The sequence below is a fragment of the Narcine bancroftii genome, chromosome 6 (assembly GCF_036971445.1).
Source record: "Narcine bancroftii isolate sNarBan1 chromosome 6, sNarBan1.hap1, whole genome shotgun sequence".
Lineage (NCBI taxonomy): Eukaryota > Metazoa > Chordata > Chondrichthyes > Torpediniformes > Narcinidae > Narcine > Narcine bancroftii.
Genome location: NC_091474.1, coordinates 254029195 through 254052252, shown reverse-complemented (window position 1 = coordinate 254052252; position 23058 = coordinate 254029195). Strand labels below are relative to the sequence as shown.

The following is a 23058-nucleotide window of genomic DNA, read 5'->3' as shown; positions in this document are numbered from 1 at the left end:
ACACTTGCCATTTTCCACTCCTCGGGAACCACTCCAGAATCCAGTGATTCTTGGAAGGTCACGACCAAAACTTCTTCAACGACCTCTTGAAAACCCTGCAGCAAAGAATATTCCAGCATGGTCCGCCACGTTGAGCTCCCCGATATGAACCTGCTCAACAGGCCAACCCTTCCCTATCTCACACCCATAACCCTCTGTTTTTTCTATATTCATGAGATATAGGAGCAGAAGTAGGCCATTCAGCCCAATAAGTCTACCCCACCATTCCATCATGAGCTGGTCCATTCTCCCACTCAGCCCCACTGCCCGGCCTTCTCCACATAACCTCTGACACCCCGACTATTCAGATCACTATCAGTCTCTGCCTTAAATACACCCGGCCTCCGCAGCCGCACATGGCAGCAAACTCCAGACATTCTCCACTCCCTGGCTAAGAAATTCCTCCGTGTCTCTGTTCTAAGTGGACGCCCTTCAATCCTGAAGTTGTGCCCTCTTGTCCTAGACTCTCCCACCATGGGAAAGAACCTTCCCACATCTACCCTGTCCAGGCCTTCAACATTCAAAATGCTTCTATGAGGTCCCCCCTTGTTCTTCTAAACTCCAAGGAGTCCAGTCTGAGACTGCGTTAGCCTGTCTTAGAGTTTCTTAAATGCCCCATTGGGAAGTCCGTGTCTCCAACCTGGAGGTCTTGGGTCACGCAAAGTCCACCAGCATTCAGTCCCTGATCATCAGAACCCAAATTGCGGTGGGTGCCACACGTCATCAGAATGGACGACCACCATGTGCTTCGTCAGCTGCTCTGTGGTGAACTGGAGACTGCCAGGTCGTCCATGCAAGTGCTATAAAGGTGCTGTGAAGGAAACCCTTTGCTACTGTGACATCCAGCCAAGGGAATCAGAAGGAAGAGCAGATGACAGGTCCTGTTGATGAGCCTGCGCGATGAAGCCTACGCCTGTTTTGAAGACAGGCACTGCCAAAAACTGAAGGGAAACTATAAACGGCATCACAGAGCAGCAGCCATAATCATTACAACCATGGACTTCCAGTACCCTCATTATGCTCAACTCTGTGCTTCCAGACTGGACCTTCATGTCCACAGATGAACTGCACAACAATGTGTCTTCTTTGAACTGAAGGACGACCAATATTAAGAGGGTCTCTAGGATTCTGGGCTTCATGAGTCGGGGGATCGAGTTCACGAGTCAAGAAGTCATGTTGCAAATCTTTGGTGAGACTACACTTGAAATACTAATGTTTCAGCCCCCACCACCATCCCCGGCAAGGCACTGTGGTTGAAGTAAAAACACAAAGCTGAAGGAACTCAGCTGGTCAAGCAGTGTCCTTGATACAGAACCAACGTTTTGGGCTCGAGCCCTTGAAGAACTGATCACAAAACCCCTGAGGTGTAGCCCATCCTGTTCAAGTGGTTCATCCACCTGGAGACGTTTTAACTTCCTCGCCACCATCTCCTTAGACATGATGGCAGCACCCATTTAAATTGTAAAGGGAAGTTTATGCAAGACATCTGGATGTCGCCTGGACTTCAGGAACTGAGTTACAGGGAAAGGTTCAACAGGTCATGACTGTAGAAGAATGAGGGGAGATTTGATGGAGTTATTTAAAATTATGAGGGGGGTAGACGGTAAATTTACATTGGCTTTTTCCACTGAGGGTAGGTGAGATACATAGAACCTTCAGTACAGGACCTCGGCCCTCGATGTTGTGCCAACCCATAAATTCCATTTAAAAAAACGACTACCCCATAACCCTCCATTTTCCTTTCATCCAGGTGCCTGTCTAACAATCTCTTAAATGCCCCCAATATTCCAGCCTCCACCACCACCCCTGGCGAGGCATTCCAGGCCCCCAGATCTCTCTGTGTAAAGAACTTACCCCCGACGTCTCCCCTAAACTTCCCTCCCTTCACTTTGTACACATGTCCTCTGGCGTTTGCTGATCCTGCCCTGGGAAACAGGCGCTGGCCGCCCACCCTATCTATGCCTCTCAGAATCTTGTCGACCTCCATCAAGTCTCCTCTCATCCTTCTATGCTCCAGAGAGAAAAGTCCCAGCTCTGCTCATCTGGCCTCATAAGACCTGTTTCCCAATCCAGGCAACATCCTGGGAAATCCCCTCTGCCCCCTCTCCACAGCTTCCACATCCTTCCTGTAATGAGGTGACCAGAACTGAACACAATCCTCTAAGTGGGGTCTCACCAGAGATTTGTAGAGTTGCACCATGACCTCTCTACTCCTGAACTCAATCCCCCCATTAACGAAGTCCAGCGTCCCATAGACCTTCTTAACTACTCTATCAACCTGTATGATGACCTTGAGGGATGTATGGATTTGGACTCCAAGGTCCCTCTATTCATCCACACTCTTCAGTAACCGACCATTAACCCTGGACTCAGCCTCCTGGTTTGTCCGTCCAAAATGCATCACCTCACACTGATCCTGATTGATCTCCATCTGCCACTTTTCTGCCCAACTCTGCATCCTGTCGATATCCTCTTGTAACCTTCGACAACCTTCAGCTCCATCCACAACTCCTCCATCCTTCATGTCATCCGCAAACTTCCTGACCCATCCATCTGCCTCTTCATCCAGGTCATTCATAAACATCACAAAGAGCAGGGGGTCCCAGAACAGGTCTCTGCGGCCCCTCCACTAGTCACCGACCTCCAGGCAGAATCCTTTCCTTCCACTACTACTCTCTGCTTTCTACAGACAGGCCAATTTTTTATCCACACGGCCAAGGTTCCCCTGATCCGGTGCCTCTTGACTTTCTGGATGAGTCTCTCGTGGAGAACCTGGTCAAATGCCTCGTTAAAATCCACGACGACCACATCTACCACCCGACCCTCATCAATTTCTTTTGTTACCTCCTCAAAAAACTCAATTAGACTCGTGAGGCTCAACGTTCCCTTCACACAGCCCTGGTGACTATCCCTGAGTAGACTGGAATCCTCTCCATTAGTTTACACACCAAAACAGAGGACATGGGTTAAGGGTGAAAGGGGAAATGTTTAGGGGAACGAGGGGAATGTCTTCACACAGAGAGGGGTGGGGGTGAGGAACGAGCTGCCAGCTGAAGTGGTGAATGTGGGGGAGCGGTGCAGGGGATGAGTGTGCAGACTGGTGGCGGGCTGTTGGAAGACTCTTCTGGAGGCTTGCTGTTGGTCCCCGCACTAGTCCCTACACTCAGCAACCCACCCCCAGGTGAGAATGGGACAATAGGTCAGTGCAGCAGCACGGGGAACAATAACGGGCCGCCAGGAGAGGGTGGACAGGGGGCCGCCGAGAGAGAGTGGGATAGTGTCGCCAGGAGATTATGGGATAGTAGGTCTCTGACCCCCCGTTACCCGATCTCTGACCCCCCGTTCCCCGATCTCTGACCTCCCCGTTCCCCGATCTCTGACCCCCGCTCCCCGATCTCTGACCCCCGCTCCCCGATCTCTGACCCCCGTTTCTGATCTCTGATCCCCGTTCCCCGATCTCTGACACCCTGTTCCCCGATCTCTGGCCCCCTGTTCCCCACTCTCTGACCTTCCCCATTCTCTGACCCCCCCATTCCCTGACCTCTGACCCCCCCCATTCCATGATCTCTGACCCCATCCCCTTATCTCTGTCCCACTATTCTGCCCATTGCAGAGTCCTCCCGGTGGTTGTGCTGGCCACGGTGATCGGCACCGGTGACCTCTCTGCCGAGTTGCATGCGGTGTTCCTGCATGAGCTGACGGTGGGGGTTCTATCGGAGGAGCAGCGGGCTGCAGTGCTGGGGGCACTGGGAAACGGCCTGCCCCTCGGCAAGGACACCAACCTGGCCAAGATGGCCAAGCTGAGCACGGTGAGTCCTGGACTTGGGTAGAATGGGCCGGATTGGCAGTCACTCAGCTACATGGGGTCCCCACGGATCTGAATGCATGGCATTGGGGGTCCTGGGGTCAGAGGGTGTGGAGTCAGAGTCAGATCGGATGGCAAGGTTGGGGTCAGAACTGTGGGTCGGATCGGAGGCTGTGGGGTCAGGGGTCAGAGGCCGTGGGGTTGGAGTTATAGTCCATGAGGTTGTGGGTCGGATTGATGGGCATAGGATTGGGGGTTGGGATTGGAGAATGTGGGAGTCAGGATCGGAGGGCCAAGGGTCGATGTCCGTGGGGTCAGAGATCATGATATTGGTCTGGGTGCTGATGGGTGTCTCCATTGCCAGGGTTACGTCCTTGGAGACCTGTGCGCCCTGTTGAACCGGGCTGCTCGCACCGCCTGTTGGCGGTTGTCCCAGCGATGGTGAGTGACAGGACTGCAGGCCAGTGGAGTTTGACAAGGGTTGGGGTATTGTTCCCACCAGGATTCTTCCCACCCCCACACTTCCTTCTCTCTCATCCTCGCCCTTCCCCCCTCTCCCCCCTCCCTCTCCCCATCCTACCTCCCTTTCCCCATCCTACCTCCCTTTCCCCATCCTACCTCCCTTTCCCCTCTTCTCCCTCCCTTTCCCCTCTTCCCATCCCTCCTCCCTCTCCCCTCTTCCCTGTCCCCCCTCTCCTCTTCCCCGTCCCCCTCCCTCTCCCCTCTTCCCCGTCCTCCCTCCTTCTCCCCCCCTCCCCTGCTCCTTCCCTTGGTCTTCCTTCCCACTGCCCCATACCCCCCTCTTTCCTCTGACCCCCCCCCACCAGGATTCCCCCTCTCTCACACCTGACCCTCTTCTCCATCCTAGATCCCCTACTCTTGTTTCTACCCTGATCCTGTCCTAGAGGCCCCTCCTCCCCACCACCCACAATCCAGAGCCCTCTTCTTCTCCTACCCCCTTCTCCTCACCCTGGACCCCCCTTCCCTCTTGGATCCCCTCTTGCCACCCTCTGGAACCCCTATCCCCACCCCCCCAGGGCCCCTCTCCCCATCACTGGAACTCCTCTTCCCCATCCCCCATGGACCCCTGTTCCTTGCCCGCTGTTCACATGCTGACCCATATGCCCATGCTATTACCAGTAGCCCTGGACTCCCTCTCCCCTCCCTGTGTCTCCATACCCTCGCTCGCTGCCCAGCATTCCCACCCTGACCCGTGTACCCTTGCCATTCCCAGTGGCCCCGGAAGCTGTGCCAGGGAGCAGAGGGAGCGGGAGTTGTGTGCTGCCGGAATCACCATCCTGCAGGAGGACCTGGGCCGGGCGTTGGAGGAGATCCAGGCAGCCCACTCACAGGCCATTGGAGTGCCCAAGGTGGGTCCTACTGTGTCCAGGCTGTCACCCATTGGAACGCGGGGGGAAGGAGTGTGGGGCACAGGGTATGGATGTGGCGAGGGGTTGTGGGGCAGGGATACGGGGCAGGGGTGTAGAGCATGGATGTGGGGCAGGGATGTGGGTCATGGGATATGGGGCAGGGGGAAGAGCTGGTTGAAACAGGTAATGAAGGGGGAAAGGCACTGTTATGAGCCAAGAGGACCCCAAAACCCAGCAGCAATAGATATTCACTAAGACAAACGGTCACTTAAACAAAAGTTGCTTTTAATTATCTTTAAACATGAAAACAGAATCGCACTTTAACTTATCACTATTGACTTAATTAACCTAACTTAACCCCCTTCTAATTCTAAATGCCTGTGCATGTAATGTGTGTGCAAGTTCAGAAAAGTTCTTTAATTCACAGTCCAATCTCACTTCTCATTCCTTCAAGTTCACTGGATGCAGGCAATTATTATACTGTGCACAGAATTTAACATGTATAAAGTTCACCAGGCTTTGGTGCTTGAAAGGTAAAAGTTTACCACTCAGGAAGGTTCTTTGTAGGTTTTTAGAGAGAGATTTGTTGTACATTTACTTCCATCAGTCACCTCAGTGTCTTGTTGACAAAACTTGCTCTGTCAGGGTTCTCCAGATGATAACCTCTTTTTTTCAGGTCACCACAGAGTTCCTCTTTGTTTCTCGTATTCCAAGTGAAACATTAGACAGCCAGTCCTCTCCTCTTGCATGAACCATAAGGGCTTTGACCAGGCTGTCTTCCAGATGGGGTTTTCCACAAGCTTGCCAGCTTGTCCTGTTCCAGTCCCAGCTTCTGTTGCTGGCTGTAACACTGTAGAAGTGACCTCTCTCTCTCTCTCTCTCTCTCTCTCTCTCTCTCTCTCTCGCTCTCTCTCTCTCTCTATCTCTCTCTCTATCTCTCTCACTCTTTCTCTCACACTCTTTCTCACACTCTTTCTCTCTCTCTCTTAGAGAAAGTCTGTTTGACTCTCTCTGCTTGCCAAACCACATGATCCTCTTAGAACAATGAGTTTTCTTCCAGACAATCTGCAGTTCCCACAAGCCCATACATCTGTTGCCTTTTGTAAACAAAAATCTATTAGTGAAGATTCTTGGGCTCACTCCAAAGCTCTTGCAAAAGCTGTGGGGCTGATACGTCTACCATGGGGCAGAGCTTCAGTATTTCAAATAAGATCTGTTTTAAAGTGTTTGTATGTGACCTACTCTATCAAACCTTTCCTAATTTATCTCCCAAAAACATATCTATAAACTCTGTCACAGCACTGAACAGGAAAGGGGCAGATCAGGGAGGGTCACAGTCTGAGAACGAAAGGCTTGGGGATCATTTGACAAGGTCCCTCATCATTACGAAGGTTGGAGGAGTTGTGGATGGAGCTGAAGGTTGTCGAAGGTTACAAGAGGATATCGACAGGATGCAGAGTTGGGCAGAAAAGTGGAAGATGGAGTTCAATCTGGATCAGTGTGAGGTGATGCATTTTGGACGGACAAACCAGGAGGCTGAGTCCAGGGTTAATGGTCGGTTACCGAAGGGTGTGGATGAACAGAGGGACCTTGGAGTCCAAATCCAAACATCCCTCAAGGTCACTGCACAGATTGATAGGATAGTTAAGAAAGTGTAGGGGACGCTGGACTTCATTAATGGGGGGATTGAGTTCAGGAGTAGAGAGGTCATGTTACAGCTCTACAAATCTCTGGTGAAACCCCACTTAGAGAATTGTGTTCAGTTCTGGTCACCTCATTACAGGAAGGATGTGGAAGCTGTGGAGAGGGGGCAAAGGGGATTTCCCAGGATGTTGCCTGGATTGGGAAACAAGTCTTATGAGCCCAGGTGAGCAGAGCTGGGACTTTTCTCTCTGGAGCTTAGAAGGATGAGAGGAGACTTGATGGAGGTCAACAAGATTCTGAGGGGGATAGACAGGGTGGACGTCCAATGCCTGTTTACCAGGGTAGGATCAGCAAACACCAGAGGACGAGTGTACAAAGTGAAGGGAGGGAGGTTTAGGGGAGGCATCAGGGGTGGTGGTGGAGGTTGGAACATTAGGGACATTTAAGAAACTCTTAGACAGGCACATAGATGGAAGAAAAAGAGAAGGTTACGGGGTAGGGAGGGTTTAGTAATTTATTTTTGATAGGAATATATGGATTGGCACAACATCGAGGGTCGAAGGGCTTGTCCTGTAATGTTTGCTGATCCAGAGATCGCAGCATATGGAGTTGCTTGGGGCTGGAGTGATTTCACCCAATGCTGGCGTGAATGGATAACCCGGGGCTGGGAAGATTTCTCTGGCTGGAAGGCTGTAGCCGGAGGTTGTTGGACATTAATTATCGGAGTGTCCTGTTGTTGAGGGATGGGGCTTTTGTACCTTAACGACCTGGTGACCCCCGCTGTAAGGTCTGATGAAGTTGGGGACTGGAGTGGTCCTGTGAGCATGCGAGGGAGCTTAATAGATGTGACTGGACGCTGGTGGGATGCAACTCCAGTGTGGAAGCTGGTGCATGGGGCACTAATTTCGATGGTTTGGGGGCTGGGAGGAACTGGTGAGGCCATGACTTGGTGCAGGAGGAGGTCATAGTCCACTCCACCTAGACTGGGGCAGAGGTGGCTGGGTGCTAGAGAGTAAGTGGGATATGGATCCGATTTTCGAGGAAGTTACCAGGAAAGTTGATGAAGGAAAGGCCATGGATGTTGTCCACATGGGCTTTAGTGAGGCCTTTGACAAGGTCCCACATGGGAGGTTGGTCAGTAAGGTTCAGACACTGGGATTCATGGTGAAGTAGTGAACTGGATTTGACAATAGCTGGACGGGAGAAGCCAGAGAGTAGTGGTGAATGATGCTTCTCAGACTGGAGCCCTGTGACGAGTGGGGCCTCAGGGATCAGTGCTGGGACCATTGTTGTTTGTTGTTTATATCAATGATCTGGATGATAATGTGGTCAATTGGATCAGCAAGTTTGCAGATGACACTAAGATTGGAGGCGTTGTGGACAGTGAGGAAGGTTTTCAAAGCTTGCAGAGGGATCTGGACCAGTTGGGAAAATGGGCTGAAAAATGGCCGATGGAGTTTAATGCAGACAAATGGGAGGTGTTGCATTTTGGAAACCAAGAAAGGACGTGCACGGTAAATGGTCGGGCACTGAGGAGTGGGGTAGAACAGAGGGATCTGGGAATACAGATACATAATTCCTTGAAAGTGGCGTCACAGGTGAAGAGGGTTGTAAAGAGAGCTTTTAGCACATTGACCTTCATAAATCAAAGTATTGAGTCCAGGAGCTGGGATGTTATGGTAAAGTTGTACAAGACATTGGTGAGGCCCAATTTGGACGATTGTCTGCAGTTTTGGTCACCAAACTACAGGAAAGATCTCAATAAGATAGAAGGAGGCAGAGAAGATTGACTAGGATGTTGCCCAGACTTCAGGGACTGAGTAACAGGGAAAAGTTCAACAGATTAGGACTTTATTTCCTGGAGTGTAGAAGAATGAGGGGAGATTTAAAATGATGAGGAGTACAGACAGAGTAAATGTAGGTCGGCTTTTTCTACTGAGGGTGGGTGAGATATAAACCAGAGAGCATGGGTTAAGGGTGAAAGGGGAAAAGTTTAGGGGGAACATGAGGGGGAACTTCTTCACACAGAGAGGGGTGAGGGTGTGGAACGAGCTGCCAGCTGAAGTGTTGAATGTGAGCTCAATTTTAACATTTAAGAAGAATTTCGACAGGGACATGGATGGGAGGGGTTTGGAGGGCTATGGATTGGGTGTAGGGCAATGTGACCAGGCAAAAAATCGTTCAGCACAGACTAGATAGGCCAAAGAGCCTATTTCTGTGCTATAATGTTCTATGGATCCACACAGCAACAGTGCCTGGGTTTCGGATCGGGCAGGGATGCAGGAAGTATTGTCTCCCCTGGGGGGAGGTGGGATCAGGCACACACTGCCTGTGGGGATAGGGGGTGGGGTGAGAGGTGTCCTGGTTAGTACCTTGACTCAAAGTGGGGATGAGAGTGTGGAATGAGCTGGGGGTGTGAGCTCTATGGTGACGTTGGAGAGAGGATTTGATGGGGCCCTGCATGGGTAACCTATGGGGGGCTCTGCATTGAATGCAGGTCAGTGGGACTGGGCAGAGTCATAGATCAGCACAGACTTGATGGGCCTAAGGGCCTGGCTCAGGGCTTTTGAGATCTCCAAGTCCAGATGCTGAGGAATGGGTGTGCATCATCAGGATGGGCCAAAGGGTCTGCCTGGGCTGGTTGACCCTGTCGGCAGAGACCATTCTGCCTCGGGTGGGTGGGCTCTGGGCATCAGCAGGGCTGTGTGGCCAGGTGCTGACCCTCTGTGTTGTCCATGCCCGCAGATTCCGACGGTGAGGTGGCGAGATGTGGGGGGCCTGGAGGCAGTGAAGAGGGCCATCCTGGACACTGTGCAGCTGCCCCTAGAACAGCCCGAACTGTTGCGTGGTGGTCTGCACCGCACTGGCCTGCTACTCTACGGCCCTCCTGGTACCGGCAAGACCCTGTTGGCCAAGGCTGTGGCTTCTGAATGTTCCAGAACCTTCCTCAGGTGGGGGCCAGCGGCTCAACCCAACCCGGCCCTGTCCCTGACTCCATCCCATTCCTTACCCTATCTCTGACCCCGTCCCCTTCCCTGACACTAGTCCCATACCTGATCCCGTCTCTGACCCCATACCCATTCCTGACCCCGTCCCCATCACCGATCCTGTCCCCTTCCCCGATTCCGTCCCCAAACCCATCCCCATTCCTGTCCCATCTCCATTCCCGACGCCGTCCCATCACTGTCTCATCCCTGATCCTGTCCCCTTCCCCAACTCCATCCCCGAACCCATCCCTGTTTAAAAAAAAAGGAGAAAAAAAAGAAAAGAAACCCCTCCCTCTCCCCCTCTCAGTCAACTCTCTTTAGGAGAGCCAAATAAAGAAAAAAGAAAAACAAAATATATTTACTAAAATCTAAATAAATAGTCTAAATATAAAGACCACTTATTAAGAAAAAAAGAATAATTATCATGTAAAACATTTGTACATTTTTCCATTACCAAACAAGTTTGCATCTCATTAATATCAATCACATTTGTATCTTTCCACGTACGAGCAATACATCTTTTCGCTACAGATAAAGCTAAATATACAAAAGCAAGTTGAAACCTATTTAATCCCAAATCTTTCAAAGGCTTCAACTTATCCAACAAAAATATTGCCGGATCTAAAAGTATTTTAATCTTATACAGATGTTCCAAAAACAATTGAATTGCTTTTCAAAAAGATTGTGTATGTACACATAACCAAACAGCATGAAAAAAAGGTTCCAACTGAATTACCACACCTAAAACAAGAAACTGATTCACTAAAACCATATTTTTAAAAACTTTTCAGCTGTTAAATACAATTGATGTAAAAAATTATAATTAACCAATGCATAACGAACATTTATCGATCTGGTTACACTATCATGGCAGATATCTAACCAGTCCCGTCCCCAACCCCGACGCCATCCCATCACTGTCCCATCCCTGATCCTGTCCCTGTCCCCGACCCTGTTCCTATCCTCAACCCCGTCCATGACCCCATTCCCATCCCCACAGTTCTGGACAGTGTGTTCACCGTCTCTCCACCCCCCCTCCCCACCTCTCCCCGCAGTGTGAAGGGTCCGGAGCTGATCAATATGTACGTTGGGCAGAGTGAAGAGAACGTGCGAGAGGGTGAGACTCTCCATGGGGGTTGGGGGGGAGGGTCATGGAGGCGAGGGAGGGTGGGAGTCGGATTGGGGGTCCGTAAGGAGTTGGGAGTCGTGGAGGGGGTGTGTGAAAGGGGTTGGGGGTCGTGGAGGGGGGTGTGGGGTTGGGAAAGGGGAGGGGGTGGTGGGTCAGGGAGGGGGTTCTGGGAGAAGGTGGGGAGGGGATGGTGGTCGGAATGGAGGTCAGAGGTTGGACAGCATGTCTGAGGATGAGATTGGTGCATTAGGGGTGGGGGTGGGAAATGGGGATGTGTGGTAGGGCTGGGGTCAGGACACATCTGGATGCATGGGCCAGTGGTCGGGGTGGGGAACAGGCATCAGGGAATGGGGGCAACAGTTGGCCAGCCAGGGGCCAGGAATGAGGGCTCAAGGGACAGGTGCTGAGGGTTGGTGAGGAGTGGCAGGGGTCAGGGACTGGGGCAAGGGTCGGGGGCAAGGGGGAGGGGCCAGTGCGAGATGTGGGCATAGGTCAGGGAAGATCCCTGTGTGCAGAGGACCTCATCCAGCACAGACACACGGGCTTACCCCCTGGCCCCTGTGTCTGACCCTCTGCGTCTGACCCTACCCAGTGTTCAGCCGGGCGAGAATGGCAGCTCCCTCTGTGATCTTCTTTGATGAGATCGATTCGCTGGCCCCCAACCGAGGTCGGAGCGGGGATTCAGGGGGAGTCACAGACAGGTGGGTCTGAATGGGAATTCGGGGGAGTGGTCACAGACAAGTGGGTTTGAATGGGGATTCAGGGGGGGTCAAAGACAAGAGAGTCTGAACAGGGATTTGGGGGGGGAGGTCACAGAGGGGAGGGTCCAAGCAGGGATTCGGGGGGAGTCACAGGCAGGTGGGTCTGAACAGGGATTTTGGGGGGGGGAGGTCACAGACAGGGGGTTCAGGTGGCCAGGGTGAAATCACAGACAGAATTAAAGAGTCCAGGCTTGCTGTCCTGAGGCCAATAAGGGTGGATAAATCCCCAAGGCCCTAACAGGATATTCCCTTGGACCTTGAGGGAGGCTTGTGTAGAAATTACTGGGGCAGAAATATTTAAAATGTCCTTCTCCATGGAGTAGGTGCTGGAGGATTGGAGGGGAACTCGCGTTGTTCTGTTGTTTATGAAAGGCTCCAAAATTAAACCAGGATATTACAGGCCGGTGAGCCTGACGTCAGTTGTGGGTAAATTATTGGAAGGTGTGATCTAAGAGATCGGATATAGAATTATATGTTTAGCCAGGGACTGACTGGGGATGGTCAACGTGGCTTTGTGGAGGTAGGGTCGTGTTTAACCAATTTTGTAGATTTTTTCAAGGAGGTTATCAGGAAAGTTGATGAAGGAAAGGCTGTGAATGTTGTCCACATGGGCTTTCGTAAGACCTTTGACCAGGTCCCACATGGGAGGTTGGTTCAGACGCTGGGTTGAGGAGTACACAAGGTGCTGGAGAAACTGAGCAAGTCTCACAGCATCTGCAGGGGTGAAGGGTAACCAGTGTCTCGGGTCCGAGCCCTTCACCAAGGTATGAGCAAAAAAGTGGGGGGAGGGGAGGAGGGGCAGTGGGAGGAGTGTAGGCAAACAAGTAGGAGGTCATAGTGGGTCTGGATGGAGGGTAGAAGAGCTGAGGTGAGGGGGGAGGGGTGGCCCTGAATGGAGAGAGAAGGGCAGGGGAGCTGGAGAAGAAGAGACAGGGATGGGGAAGGAGAGAGAGTTCAGGGAAGGGAACAAGGTCAATGTTGAAGCTGTCCGGTTGGAGTGTCCAGATAGAATGTTGTGTTGTTCCTCCAATTTGCGGGTGGCATCAGTTTGGCAGAGCATGAGGTCACGGCAGACGTGTCGGTCTGGGAGGGGGTGTGGAATTCAGCTGGTTGTGAACTGGGATTTTCCACCTTATGGTGGTGGACAGAGCTGAGGTGCTCAACGAAGCAATCTGCCAATCTACGTCCAGACTCTCCAATGTAGGGGAGACCACAACGGGAGTACCAGATGCAGTAGACGACCCCACAGATTAGGGGAAACTTCTTCACACAGAGAGGGGTGGGAGTGTGGAATGAGCTGCCAGCTGAGGTGGTGAATTCGGACTATATTTTAACATTTAAGAAGAGTTTGGACAGGTCCATGGATGGGAGGGCTGTGGACTGGGGGCAACTCAGTGGGTCTAAGCAGAGAAATGGTTCAGCACAGACTAGAAGGGCCAAAGGGCCTGTTTCTATGCTGCAGTGCTCTGTGGGGATGGGTCAAGGTTTATGTCAGGTTGGAGTTGTGGACGGCATGGGGGTCGGGTCATGGTGAGGGGAGATGGGATGGGGGATAGGTGGAGATTGGGTTGGGACAGGCTGGAGGTGGAGGAGATATTGGGGACAGGGTGGGGGTCCATACTGGTCAGTTACGGTCCCATTGATCACAGGGTGGTCTCCCAGCTCCTGGCTGAACTCGACGGGCTGCAGGCATCGGGGGAGGTGTTTGTCATTGCAGCCACCAACAGGCCGGATCTTCTGGACCAGGCCCTTCTACGGCCAGGCCGGTAGGTGGGAAGGGGGTGTCAGGGAAGGGTGTCAAGGGAATGATAGTGAGTGAGGAAAGGTAATAGGGGGTTGGCGGAGGAGACGGGGAGGGTGTGATGAAGGGGAGAAGGAGACAGGGAGGGGGTAATGGGGAGGGGTGACGGGGAGAGGGAGACGGAGGGGGTAACGAGGAGGGGTGACGGGGAGAAGGAGACAGAAGGGGTGACAGGGAGAGGGAGACGGAGGGAGGTGATGGGGAGGGAGTGAAAGGGAGTGGGAGACAGGGAGGGGGTAGGGGAGGGGTGACAGGGAGGGGAGAGGGTGACAGAGGAGAACTGCCCCCTGACTGCACTGTCCCCTGACTGCACTGTCCCCTGACTGCACTGTCCCCTAACTGCACGTCCCTGGCCCAGGTTGGACCAGATGTTGTATGTGGGGGTGAACGAGGACCGGGAGTCGCAGCTCCGTGTGCTACACGCCATCGCTCAGCCGTGAGTGTGGGGGGGCTCCATGGGAGATGGGTGGAGGGGGTGGGGTCCGTGGTTGGATCCGGGATTGGAGCAGGATTTCTGGTGTCAGGGTGGGTGGTCTGGGGGGGAGTTATGGGGTTCGGAGTGATCCAGGGACAGGGTGGGTGGTCTGGGAGAGAGCTTTGGAGTCAGGGTTGTCCAGGGTCAGGGTGGTTTGTCTGGGTGGGGGTTGGGATGGTCCAGGGTCAGGTTGGGTGGTCCAGGGGGAGTTGTGGAGTCGGGGTGAACCTGGGTCAGGGTGGTCCAGGTGGGGGTTGTGGGGGTCAGGGTGGTCCAGGGTCTGGGTGGGTGGTCCAAGGGGAGTTGTGGGGGTTGGGATGGGAGGTTTGGGCAGGGCTTGTGGGGGTCGGGGTGGTCCAGGGTCAGGGTGGGTGGTCCCGGCAGTGGGTGTGGGGACCAGTGGATGGGTCTGGGTGGGGGTACTGGTTGGTGCTGAGTCGTGGTCCATGGTCAGGTGGGTGCGTCGGGGTCTGGTGTAGGGGTCCGGTGCTGGGGGGAGACCGTGTCTGGACCTCATCAGGCCTGGTGTTGCTGCAGGTTAACGCTGGACGCCACAGTCAGTCTGCCCCAGGTCCTAGACCGATGTCCCCCCCGGCTGAGTGGTGCCGACCTGTCCGCTCTCTGCCGTGAGGCTGTAATGGCTGCCGTCAAACGCAGGCTCTGCCAACTGGAAGCAGGTGAGTTACCCCCTTGAACCCTCCAGACATCCCCGGCTGGACCCTCTGACCACCCTCCCCTCCCATACAGGCCCTCTGATCCCGACCCTAGGACCCCACCCCACCTGGACCCTCCTACCCTACCCCACTCAGACCATCCAACCCCACCCACACCACACCCAACCCCACCCCACCTGGACCCTTCAACCTACCCCTGGCCTCTCTCGCCTAGAGCCTCTGGCCTCCCTGTCTGGACCCTCCAACCCCCCCCCTCTCCGCCTGGACACTCCAAGCCCCTCACACCTGGACCCTCCAACCCCCCACCCCACCCAGACCCTCTGACCCCACCCACCAGGACCCTCTGACCCCTCCCCGCCCGGACCCTCTGACCCCTCCCCACCCGGACCCTCTGACCCCTCCGCCCAATCCGGAACCTCTGACCCCCCCAATCTGGTCCCTCTGACCCCTACCCACTCAGACCCTCTGACTTCCCCCCCGCCCAATCTGGACCTGACCGCCCCTCCCCCAATCTGGACCTTTTGACCGTCCCCCACCCGGACTTCTCCAACCCACCCCCCATGTGGATCCTCTGACCTCCACCCCCATCTGGTTCTCCAAACCCACCCCTCCCAGACCCTCCAACCCCATCCCCTCCGGATCCTCTGAACCCACCCCCCTGGATCCTCCGACCCCAGACCCTCTGACCCACTCCACCCAGTGTCAACTCCTGGACCCTCCAAACCCTGATCCTCCCAGACTTCAGTTCCTTCGTTCCCAGGATCCCTGGACTCCATTCCCCTGGACCTCTGTTCCATCAGTCCCCCATCCGCCATCATTTTATCCCCTGCTCACAATTCACCGTCGAAGCCCCTCTCCCACCAGCTCCACAATGACCCCAACCCCTGTGTTGCAGATGTGCCAGTGGACGACAACTTGCCGCTGACCCTCATGCCCCAGGACTTTGAGAATGCCGCAGGAAAGCTGCAGCCGTCTGTGAGTTCGCACGAGCTTGCACAGTTCCGTCTCTCCGGCCGTTGACCAGTCTGGCAGGACCCCCACCAGTCCTGTCTGGACCTCCTCCGGACCCCCAAGCCCGTGAGTTCGCACGAACTCGTGCAGTTCTGTCTGTCCGGCCGCTGACCGGTCTGGTTGGACCCCCACCAGTCCTGTCCAGACCTCCTCCACATCCCCATGCTCATGAGCTCGCGCAGTTCAGTCTGTCCGGCCGCTGACCAGTCTGGTTGGACCCCCACCAGTCCTGTCCAGAGTTACTCTGGACCCCAATGTCCATGAGTCCATAAAAGCTTGTGTAGTACAGTTCTTCTGGCCGCTGACTGGTCTCGACAAACCTCCCCAGTCCCGTCCAACCCCAGACCCCTACCAGATCCCACGTCTGTACCCCCACACCCGCACTGGACTCCCACACCCCTACTGGTCCTGTTTGGACCCCAATAACCCTACTGGACACCCCATGTCCATCTGTGAGCTTGCATGACCTCACACAGTCCCGTCTGTCAGGACAATGGGACGAGTGGTGTTCTGGGGGTGTGAACCCTGTTGGGGAAGGAACAGATGTGATGCTGTAAATAAACCTATTTGGGACCGTTGTGGTCGCAGAATGAATAACATCAACATTTTTGCAGTTTTATTATTTAGACATACAGCTGGTTAACGGGCCCTTCTGCCATTACACCCATTAACCAGCCAACTCTGGGCATTAGTAGATGTCCGCAGCTGCAGAGGCTGTGGGAGGGCTGGAGGTGACCCCACGGACACTCAGTGACTCTGGGGGACCCGTTTTTGCTTTTCTTTATCCTATTAGGGAACAAGACAAGATGGGTGACAGACAAACGTGTAGGAGAACATTTTGGATCCAGTGATCATAATTAGTTATTAGTTTGCAGTTAATGATGGAGAAGAATGGGTCTGGGCCTCAGGCTGAGATTCTAAATTGGAGAAAGGCTCATTTTTGAGGAAATGAGCTGTGGGGGGGGGGGGGGGTGGTTTAAACTAGTTTGGTGGGGGGTGGAAATCAGAATGTGAGGGGAGAGATTAGGGTAGAAGGACAGAAGCACGATGCTGTGTGCTCTGAGTTAGTGAGGAAAGATGGGCAGGGGACAGAACATAAAGGGAGCCGGTTAGAGGGGCTGGAATGTATCTATTTCAATGCTGGGGGGGATTAGAAATAAAGGGGATGAACTTTGAGCTTGGATCAGTACGTGGAACCACAATGTTGTGGCCATTACTGAAACTTGGCTGGAGGAAGGGCAGGATCGGCTGATGCAGCTACCGGGGTTTAGGGGTTTTGAAAGGAATAGGATAGGAGGTGGAAGAGTCGGGGGGGGTTGGCGGAGTAGCATCACTGTTCAGAGACAGTATCGCGGTTGTAGAAAGGGAGGGGCTACAGAGGGAGGGTCCACTGAGTTGGGGTGGGTGAATGTCAGAAACAGGAAGGGAGCTCTCACTGTGCTGGGAGTCGTTGAAAGGCCCACAAATAGCCCTCAGGACCCCGAGGAGTAGATATTCAGGCAGATTTTGGAATGGTGGGAAATACAGGGTTGTAGTTATGGGTGGTTTCAGCTTCCCTAATATTGACCGGCACCTCCTGACTGCAAGAGGGATGGATGGGGCTGAATTTGTCAGGAGTGTCCAAGAAGAATTCCTGACACCGTGTATGGACCGGCCAACAAGAGAAGAGGCCAGACTGGGTCTGGGGAATTAACCTGGTCGGGGGCAGACCCCTCGGTGAGGGAGCATTTTGGTGACTCCCTGAGCTGTGGAGAGGGGGCAGAGAAGATTTACCAGGATGTTGCCTGGATTGGAAAATAAATGAGGCAAGGTTATCAGAGCTGGGACTTTTCTCTCTGGACCATAGAAGGATGAGAGAAGACTTGATTGAGGTCGACAAAATTCTGAGAGGCATAGATAGGGTGGACAGCCAGCGCCTATTTCCCAGGGCAGGATCAGCAAACACCAAAGGACATGTGTACAAAGTGAAGGGAGGGAAGTTTAGGGGAGACGTTAGGATGAAGTTCTTTACACAGAGAGTTGAGGGGGCCTGGAATGTCTCGCCAGTGGTGGAGGCTGGAACACTGGGGGCATTTAAGAGACTCTTAGACAGACACATGGATGGGAGAAAAATAGAGGGTGATAAATGGGTTGGCACAACACCGAGTGCTGTTGTGTTCTATGTAACCTCCTCTGAACCCTCCGACGTCAGCACATCCTTTGTTAAATGAGGAGCCCAAAAGTGCTCACAATTCTCCACGTAGAGTCTCCCCAGGGCCTCATAAACCACCAACATCTTAGATTGTATTCCTCTGGAAGTGAAGGCCAGCATCGCAATTTCCTTCTTCACCACCAGATCCCCCTGCATGTTTACCTTCAGGCTCCTGCACAAGGACCCCATGCCCCTTTGCATCTGGGAATTTCAATGTTCTGACTCTCTGCTTCCTGCCGACCAGCCAAAGCTCTCCCCACACTAGTACGTTTCCTGTTGTACCGTGGGCTCTCGCCCTGTTCAGCAGCCTCATGCTCATGTGCGGCACCTTGTCCAAGGCCATCTAAAAATCCAAACACACCATGTCCACTGCATCTCCCTGGCCCAGCCGGCTGGTCACTTCCTCAAAGAGTTCCAACAGGTTTGTCGGGCAGGATTTTCCCTTACGGAAACTACATTGGCTTTGGCCAATCCTGTCATGTGCCTCTAAGTTCTCCGAAACCTCATCCTTGACAATCAACTCCAACATCTTCCCCACCACTGCCATCAGACTCACCGGCCGATCATTTCCTTTCTGCTGTCCCTTCCCTTCCTGAATATTGGGCTGGCATTTGTGGTTTTCCAGTCCTCTGGGACCAGACCAGAATCTGCTGATTCCTGGACGATCATCCCCAAAGCCTCCACAATCTCTCCCGCTACCTCTTTCAGGACCTGAGGGTGCCATCCATCTGGTCTGGGAAACGCACCCACCCTTGGACTGTTCAGTTTTCTGAGCACCTTCTCCCTTGAAGTAGTAACTGCACCCTGCTCTCGGCTGATCGAATCCCTCCCAATCAGCCATGGTGTCAGGCTGGAGAAACTCAGCAGGTTGAAGAGAGCCTTTATGTAGCAAAGGTGAAGATACAGAACTGACGTTTCAGGCTGGAACCCGTCATCAAGGAGTGGCGTAACGTGAGAGATACAAGCTCTTCGACTGTGCTCCATATGACGTCGTAGTCATTGTGGTAAAACATTACAAACAATACTTTTTCTTAAAGAGGCAGGCACAAAATTCACTAAGAATCAAAAACATGGTTTTAACCTTTTCATCACACCCACTCTATTTTTCCGCCTTATAATCTTGTAACTATATAACTATTTATGGCACAGAAACAAGCCACGTCGACCCTTCGAGTCCGCACCGGTCCACTAAAACAACTCCACTAGCTCCAAACCTCCCACTCTCTACCAATAACCCTCCAACCCCTTCACCTCCATGTACACATCCAACCTACTCTTAAATTACAGAAGGGACCCTGCCACAACTATCTCGGAAGTTCATTCCATTCTGTCACCACTCGCTGAGTGAAGAAGCCTCCTCTAATATTTCTCCTGAAGTGTTGCCCCCTTACCCTTAACTCATGGCCTCTTGTTCCAACCTCCCCTGCCCTCAGGGGAAAGAGTAAACAATGTCTAGTCTTATTTATTCCTTTCATAATTGCCTTTCATAAATACCTCTATTGAGCCCCTCTCAATCATCTACGTTCCAATGAATAAAGTCCCAGTCTCCTTAATCTCTCCCTGTAATCTTGTAAACCTCTATCAAATCCCCTCATTCTTCTCTCCAGGGAATAAAGTACTAGCCTATTGAACCTTTCCCTGTAACTCAGTTCCTGAAGTCCAGGCAAAATCCCAGTAAATATTTTCTGCCTCTTTCTACCTTATTGAGATCTTTCCTGTAGTTCGGTGACCAAAACTGCACACAATTTGCCAAATTTGGCCTCACCAATGTCTTAGACAACTTCACCATAACATCCCAGCTCCTGTACTCAATACTTTGATTTATGAAGGCCAATGTGCCAAAAGCACTCTTTACAACCCTGTCCACCTGTGACGCCACTTTCAGGGAATTCTGTATCTGTATTCCCAGATCCCTCTGTATTACTCCACTCCTCAGTGCCCGACTATTTACCATGTATGTCTTTTCCTGGTTTGTCCTTCCAAAATGCAACACCTCACACTTGTCTGCATTAAACTCCATCTGCCATTTTTCAGCCCATTTTTCCAGTTGGTCCAGATCCCTCTGCAAGCTTTGAAAACCTTCCTCACTGTCCACAACGCCTCCAATCTTAGTGTCATCTGCAAACTTGCTGATCCAATTTACCACATTATCATCCAGATCATTGATTTCGACAACAAACAACAATGGTCCCAGCACCGATCCCTGAGGCCCCACTAGTCACAGGCCTCCAGTCTGAGAAGCATCATCCACCACTACTCTCTGGCTTCTCCCGTCGAGCCATTGTCGAATCCAATTCACCACTTCACCATGAATCCCAGTGTCTGAACCTACTTGACCAACCTCCCATGTGGGACCTTGTCAAAGGCTTTACTAAAATCCATGTAGACAACAGCCACAGCCTTTCCTTCACAAACTTTCCTGGTGACCTCCTCAACAAACTCTACATGATTTGTTAAACACAACCTACTGTGCACAAAGCAAGGATGACTGTCCTTAATCAGCCTTTGGCCGTCCAAATACACAACACCCTCCAATAATTTACCCATCTCTGACATCAGGCTGACCCGCCTGTAAATGTTTGGAGCCTTTGTTAAACAGCGGAACAACGTGAGCTCCCCTCCAATCCTCCGTCACCTCCCCCGTGAAGAAGAACGTTTAAAATATTTGTGCAATTTTGACATTCTTCTCCCTCAAGGTCCAAGGGAATATTATGTCAGGCCCGGGGGATTTATCTACCTTTATTTGCTGTGAGGCAGCAAGCCCCTCCCCCTCTTTAATCCGATATGTTCCCTGCCTCTTCTGCTCGTTTCCCTTCCTTCCTTATACACTCTGCCAGTTTCCAGAGTAAATACTGAGGCAAAAACACTGTTTAAGATCTCCCCCACCTCGTGAGGCTCCACACAGACGACCACTCTGATCTAGGGGACCTTACTATCCTTTTACTGTTAACGGACCTACAGAACCCCTTCGTATTTACCTTCACATTATCAGCCAGAGCAACCTCGTGTCTTTTTTTACCCTTCCTGATTTCCTTCTTGACAATTTCCTGACATTTTCTGTATCCTAGTCCCTCATTTGCTCCTTGTTGCCTATACCTGTTACACACCTCTCTCTTAACCAGATCCTCAATATCCCCTGAAAACCAGGGTTCCCTCAGCCTGGTAACTTTGCCTTTAATCCTGACAGGAACCTGCAAACTCTGCACTCTCAAGATCTCGCCTTTGAAGGCCTCCACTTACTGAACACGTCCTTGCCAGAAAAGAATTTCCCAATCCCCTCTTCAAGGCTAAATTTTCTCATTTGCTCAAATTTAGCCTTTGTCCAATTTAGAATCTCAACCCAAGGTCTAGATCCATCCTTCTCCATCATTAACTGGAAACTAATGAAACTGGCCTGAACACATTTGACAAACTCCAAGCCGTCCAGCCGTTTTACCGGATGGGAGTCCCAATCAAAATGTGAAAGTTAAAACCATCGACTATCACAACCTGCTATCTCTCTCCAGATTTGCTGCTCCAATTCTCTCAGACTGTTGGGTGGTCTATTATGCACCCCTATCAGTGTGGTCACACCTTTCCCATTCCTCCGCTCCACCCATATACCCTCTGTAGACGAGCCCTCTGGGCTGTCCTGTCTAAGCACAGCGGTGATATTTTCCCTAACTTGCAATGCCACTCTTCCCCCTTTCACCCCTCCCCCCAATCACGTCTGAAACATTAGAACCCTGGAACATTGAGCTGCCAGCCCTGGCCCTCCTGCAACCGCCTCACTAATAGCAATAATGTCGTAATCCCATGTAGCAACTTCTCGCCCTGAGCTCATCTGCCTTTCCAACTTTCTCACGATCAACCTCCTGTTCCCTATTCTGGGAGTCACTTAAGTGCTATTTGAGGAGTGAAATAATTTCACGTTCAGCTTCATTAAATAAGAAACATGCTGCCAGGGTCAATGAACTCAGATCCGCTATTAGTGAAGTGGATCGACGTCTCACGGGTTGTCCATCCCCATAAATCTACAAACAGCATCTTGGTTTACACCCAGAGTTTGATCGTATATTAACTGCACAGGTGGAGCATTTACTGTGTCAACTCGTGGTTCACATTACAAACATGGGGAAAGGCCCACCAATCCAGGCTGCATCCATCCTTATATCCCAAATTAGAGACCCTCCCAATAACATCATATCAGAAATCAATGCTGCCTTTAAATCCTTCCACTTGTCACTCACTCAACAAATCCAAATGTGCTTCAGATCTTACCAAAATGAACCAGTTCCTCTCATTGACCTGGTTAAGGAACTGGATGCCTCACTCCCAGTGGGTGCGATAACACAGTCGATTAAAGCAGTGCAGACTCATGGAGCTTCCGCTCCAACAGTTTTCCCATGGAGTTTTATGATAATTAACTCCAATGCTATTATTTGTGTTTAATGAAGCCCTGGAGCGAGGAGTTTCCCCAACTCAAGCATTAATAATGTTCCTCCTGAAGAAAGAAGGATCCCATGTCATGTGGCTGCTCTGGGCCATTATCATTGCTTATTCCTGATCTCAAAGTGTTAGCCAATCTCGACTGGAAGGAGTGTTATCAAAGATTATAACATCACTTGGCCTTTTCCATTCGTACTCACTTCAAAATAATCTACAAAGTCTCCGGAAGTTGAGATTTCGCCAGGTGCTGAAAAAGCCTTTGATGGGGGAGAGTGGAAGCATCATTTTACAGTATGAAAGAAATTTGGATTTGGTAACAAGTTTATCTCTTGGCTTCATCTTCAATACACTGCAGCGCAAGCATCAGTTCACACAAGCAATATTCACTGATTATTTTGCATTGGAACGTGGTACCCGACAAGGGTGTCTCACTCCCCACCCCCACCATCTCATCTTATTTCCTCCACAACACTATCAATTAAGTTACCAACTTACCCTACCTTTAGGGCATTGTCTGAAATGCACTGGAAAAGAGAGTTTCATTGTATGCGGGTGACTTGCTGCTGTTTGTAACAGGGTAAATAGGGTATTATGCGATGTGGATGTTGTGTGAACATTACATTATATAATTAGCAAAGTTATATGGGATGCTGTTGTGTACCCGCATTGACCTGCAAGAAAGTTAAACTGACTGAGGAGTCACGTGATGGAGTTGTGGCCGGACGGTGAACTCCAGCCCTCTC

The 23058-nt window shown here is 51.8% G+C and overlaps 1 protein-coding gene across 6 annotated transcripts in view; it reads left to right on the top strand.

Annotated features, from left to right (window-relative positions):
• The window catches only part of pex6 (peroxisomal biogenesis factor 6), a 58189-nt gene extending 41890 nt beyond the window's left edge, over window positions 1–16299 (top strand). For 3 of the 6 annotated variants that reach the window (XM_069888018.1, XM_069888014.1, XM_069888012.1), the window contains 10 exons: window positions 3653–3848; window positions 4209–4285; window positions 5079–5214; window positions 9604–9809; window positions 10901–10962; window positions 11567–11675; window positions 13385–13501; window positions 13895–13972; window positions 14549–14688; window positions 15581–16299. In XM_069888018.1, the coding sequence (XP_069744119.1) occupies window positions 3653–3848; window positions 4209–4285; window positions 5079–5214; window positions 9604–9809; window positions 10901–10962; window positions 11567–11675; window positions 13385–13501; window positions 13895–13972; window positions 14549–14688; window positions 15581–15705 (1246 nt within the window). In that variant the 3' untranslated portion in view covers window positions 15706–16299. Of the gene's footprint in view, window positions 1–3652; window positions 3849–4208; window positions 4286–5078; window positions 5215–9603; window positions 9810–10900; window positions 10963–11566; window positions 11676–13384; window positions 13502–13894; window positions 13973–14548; window positions 14689–15580 lie in introns of those variants that run through there. The other 3 variants (XM_069888013.1, XM_069888015.1, XM_069888016.1) reach the window with 3 other exon arrangements.
• The last annotated feature ends 6759 nt before the right edge of the window (window positions 16300–23058 follow it).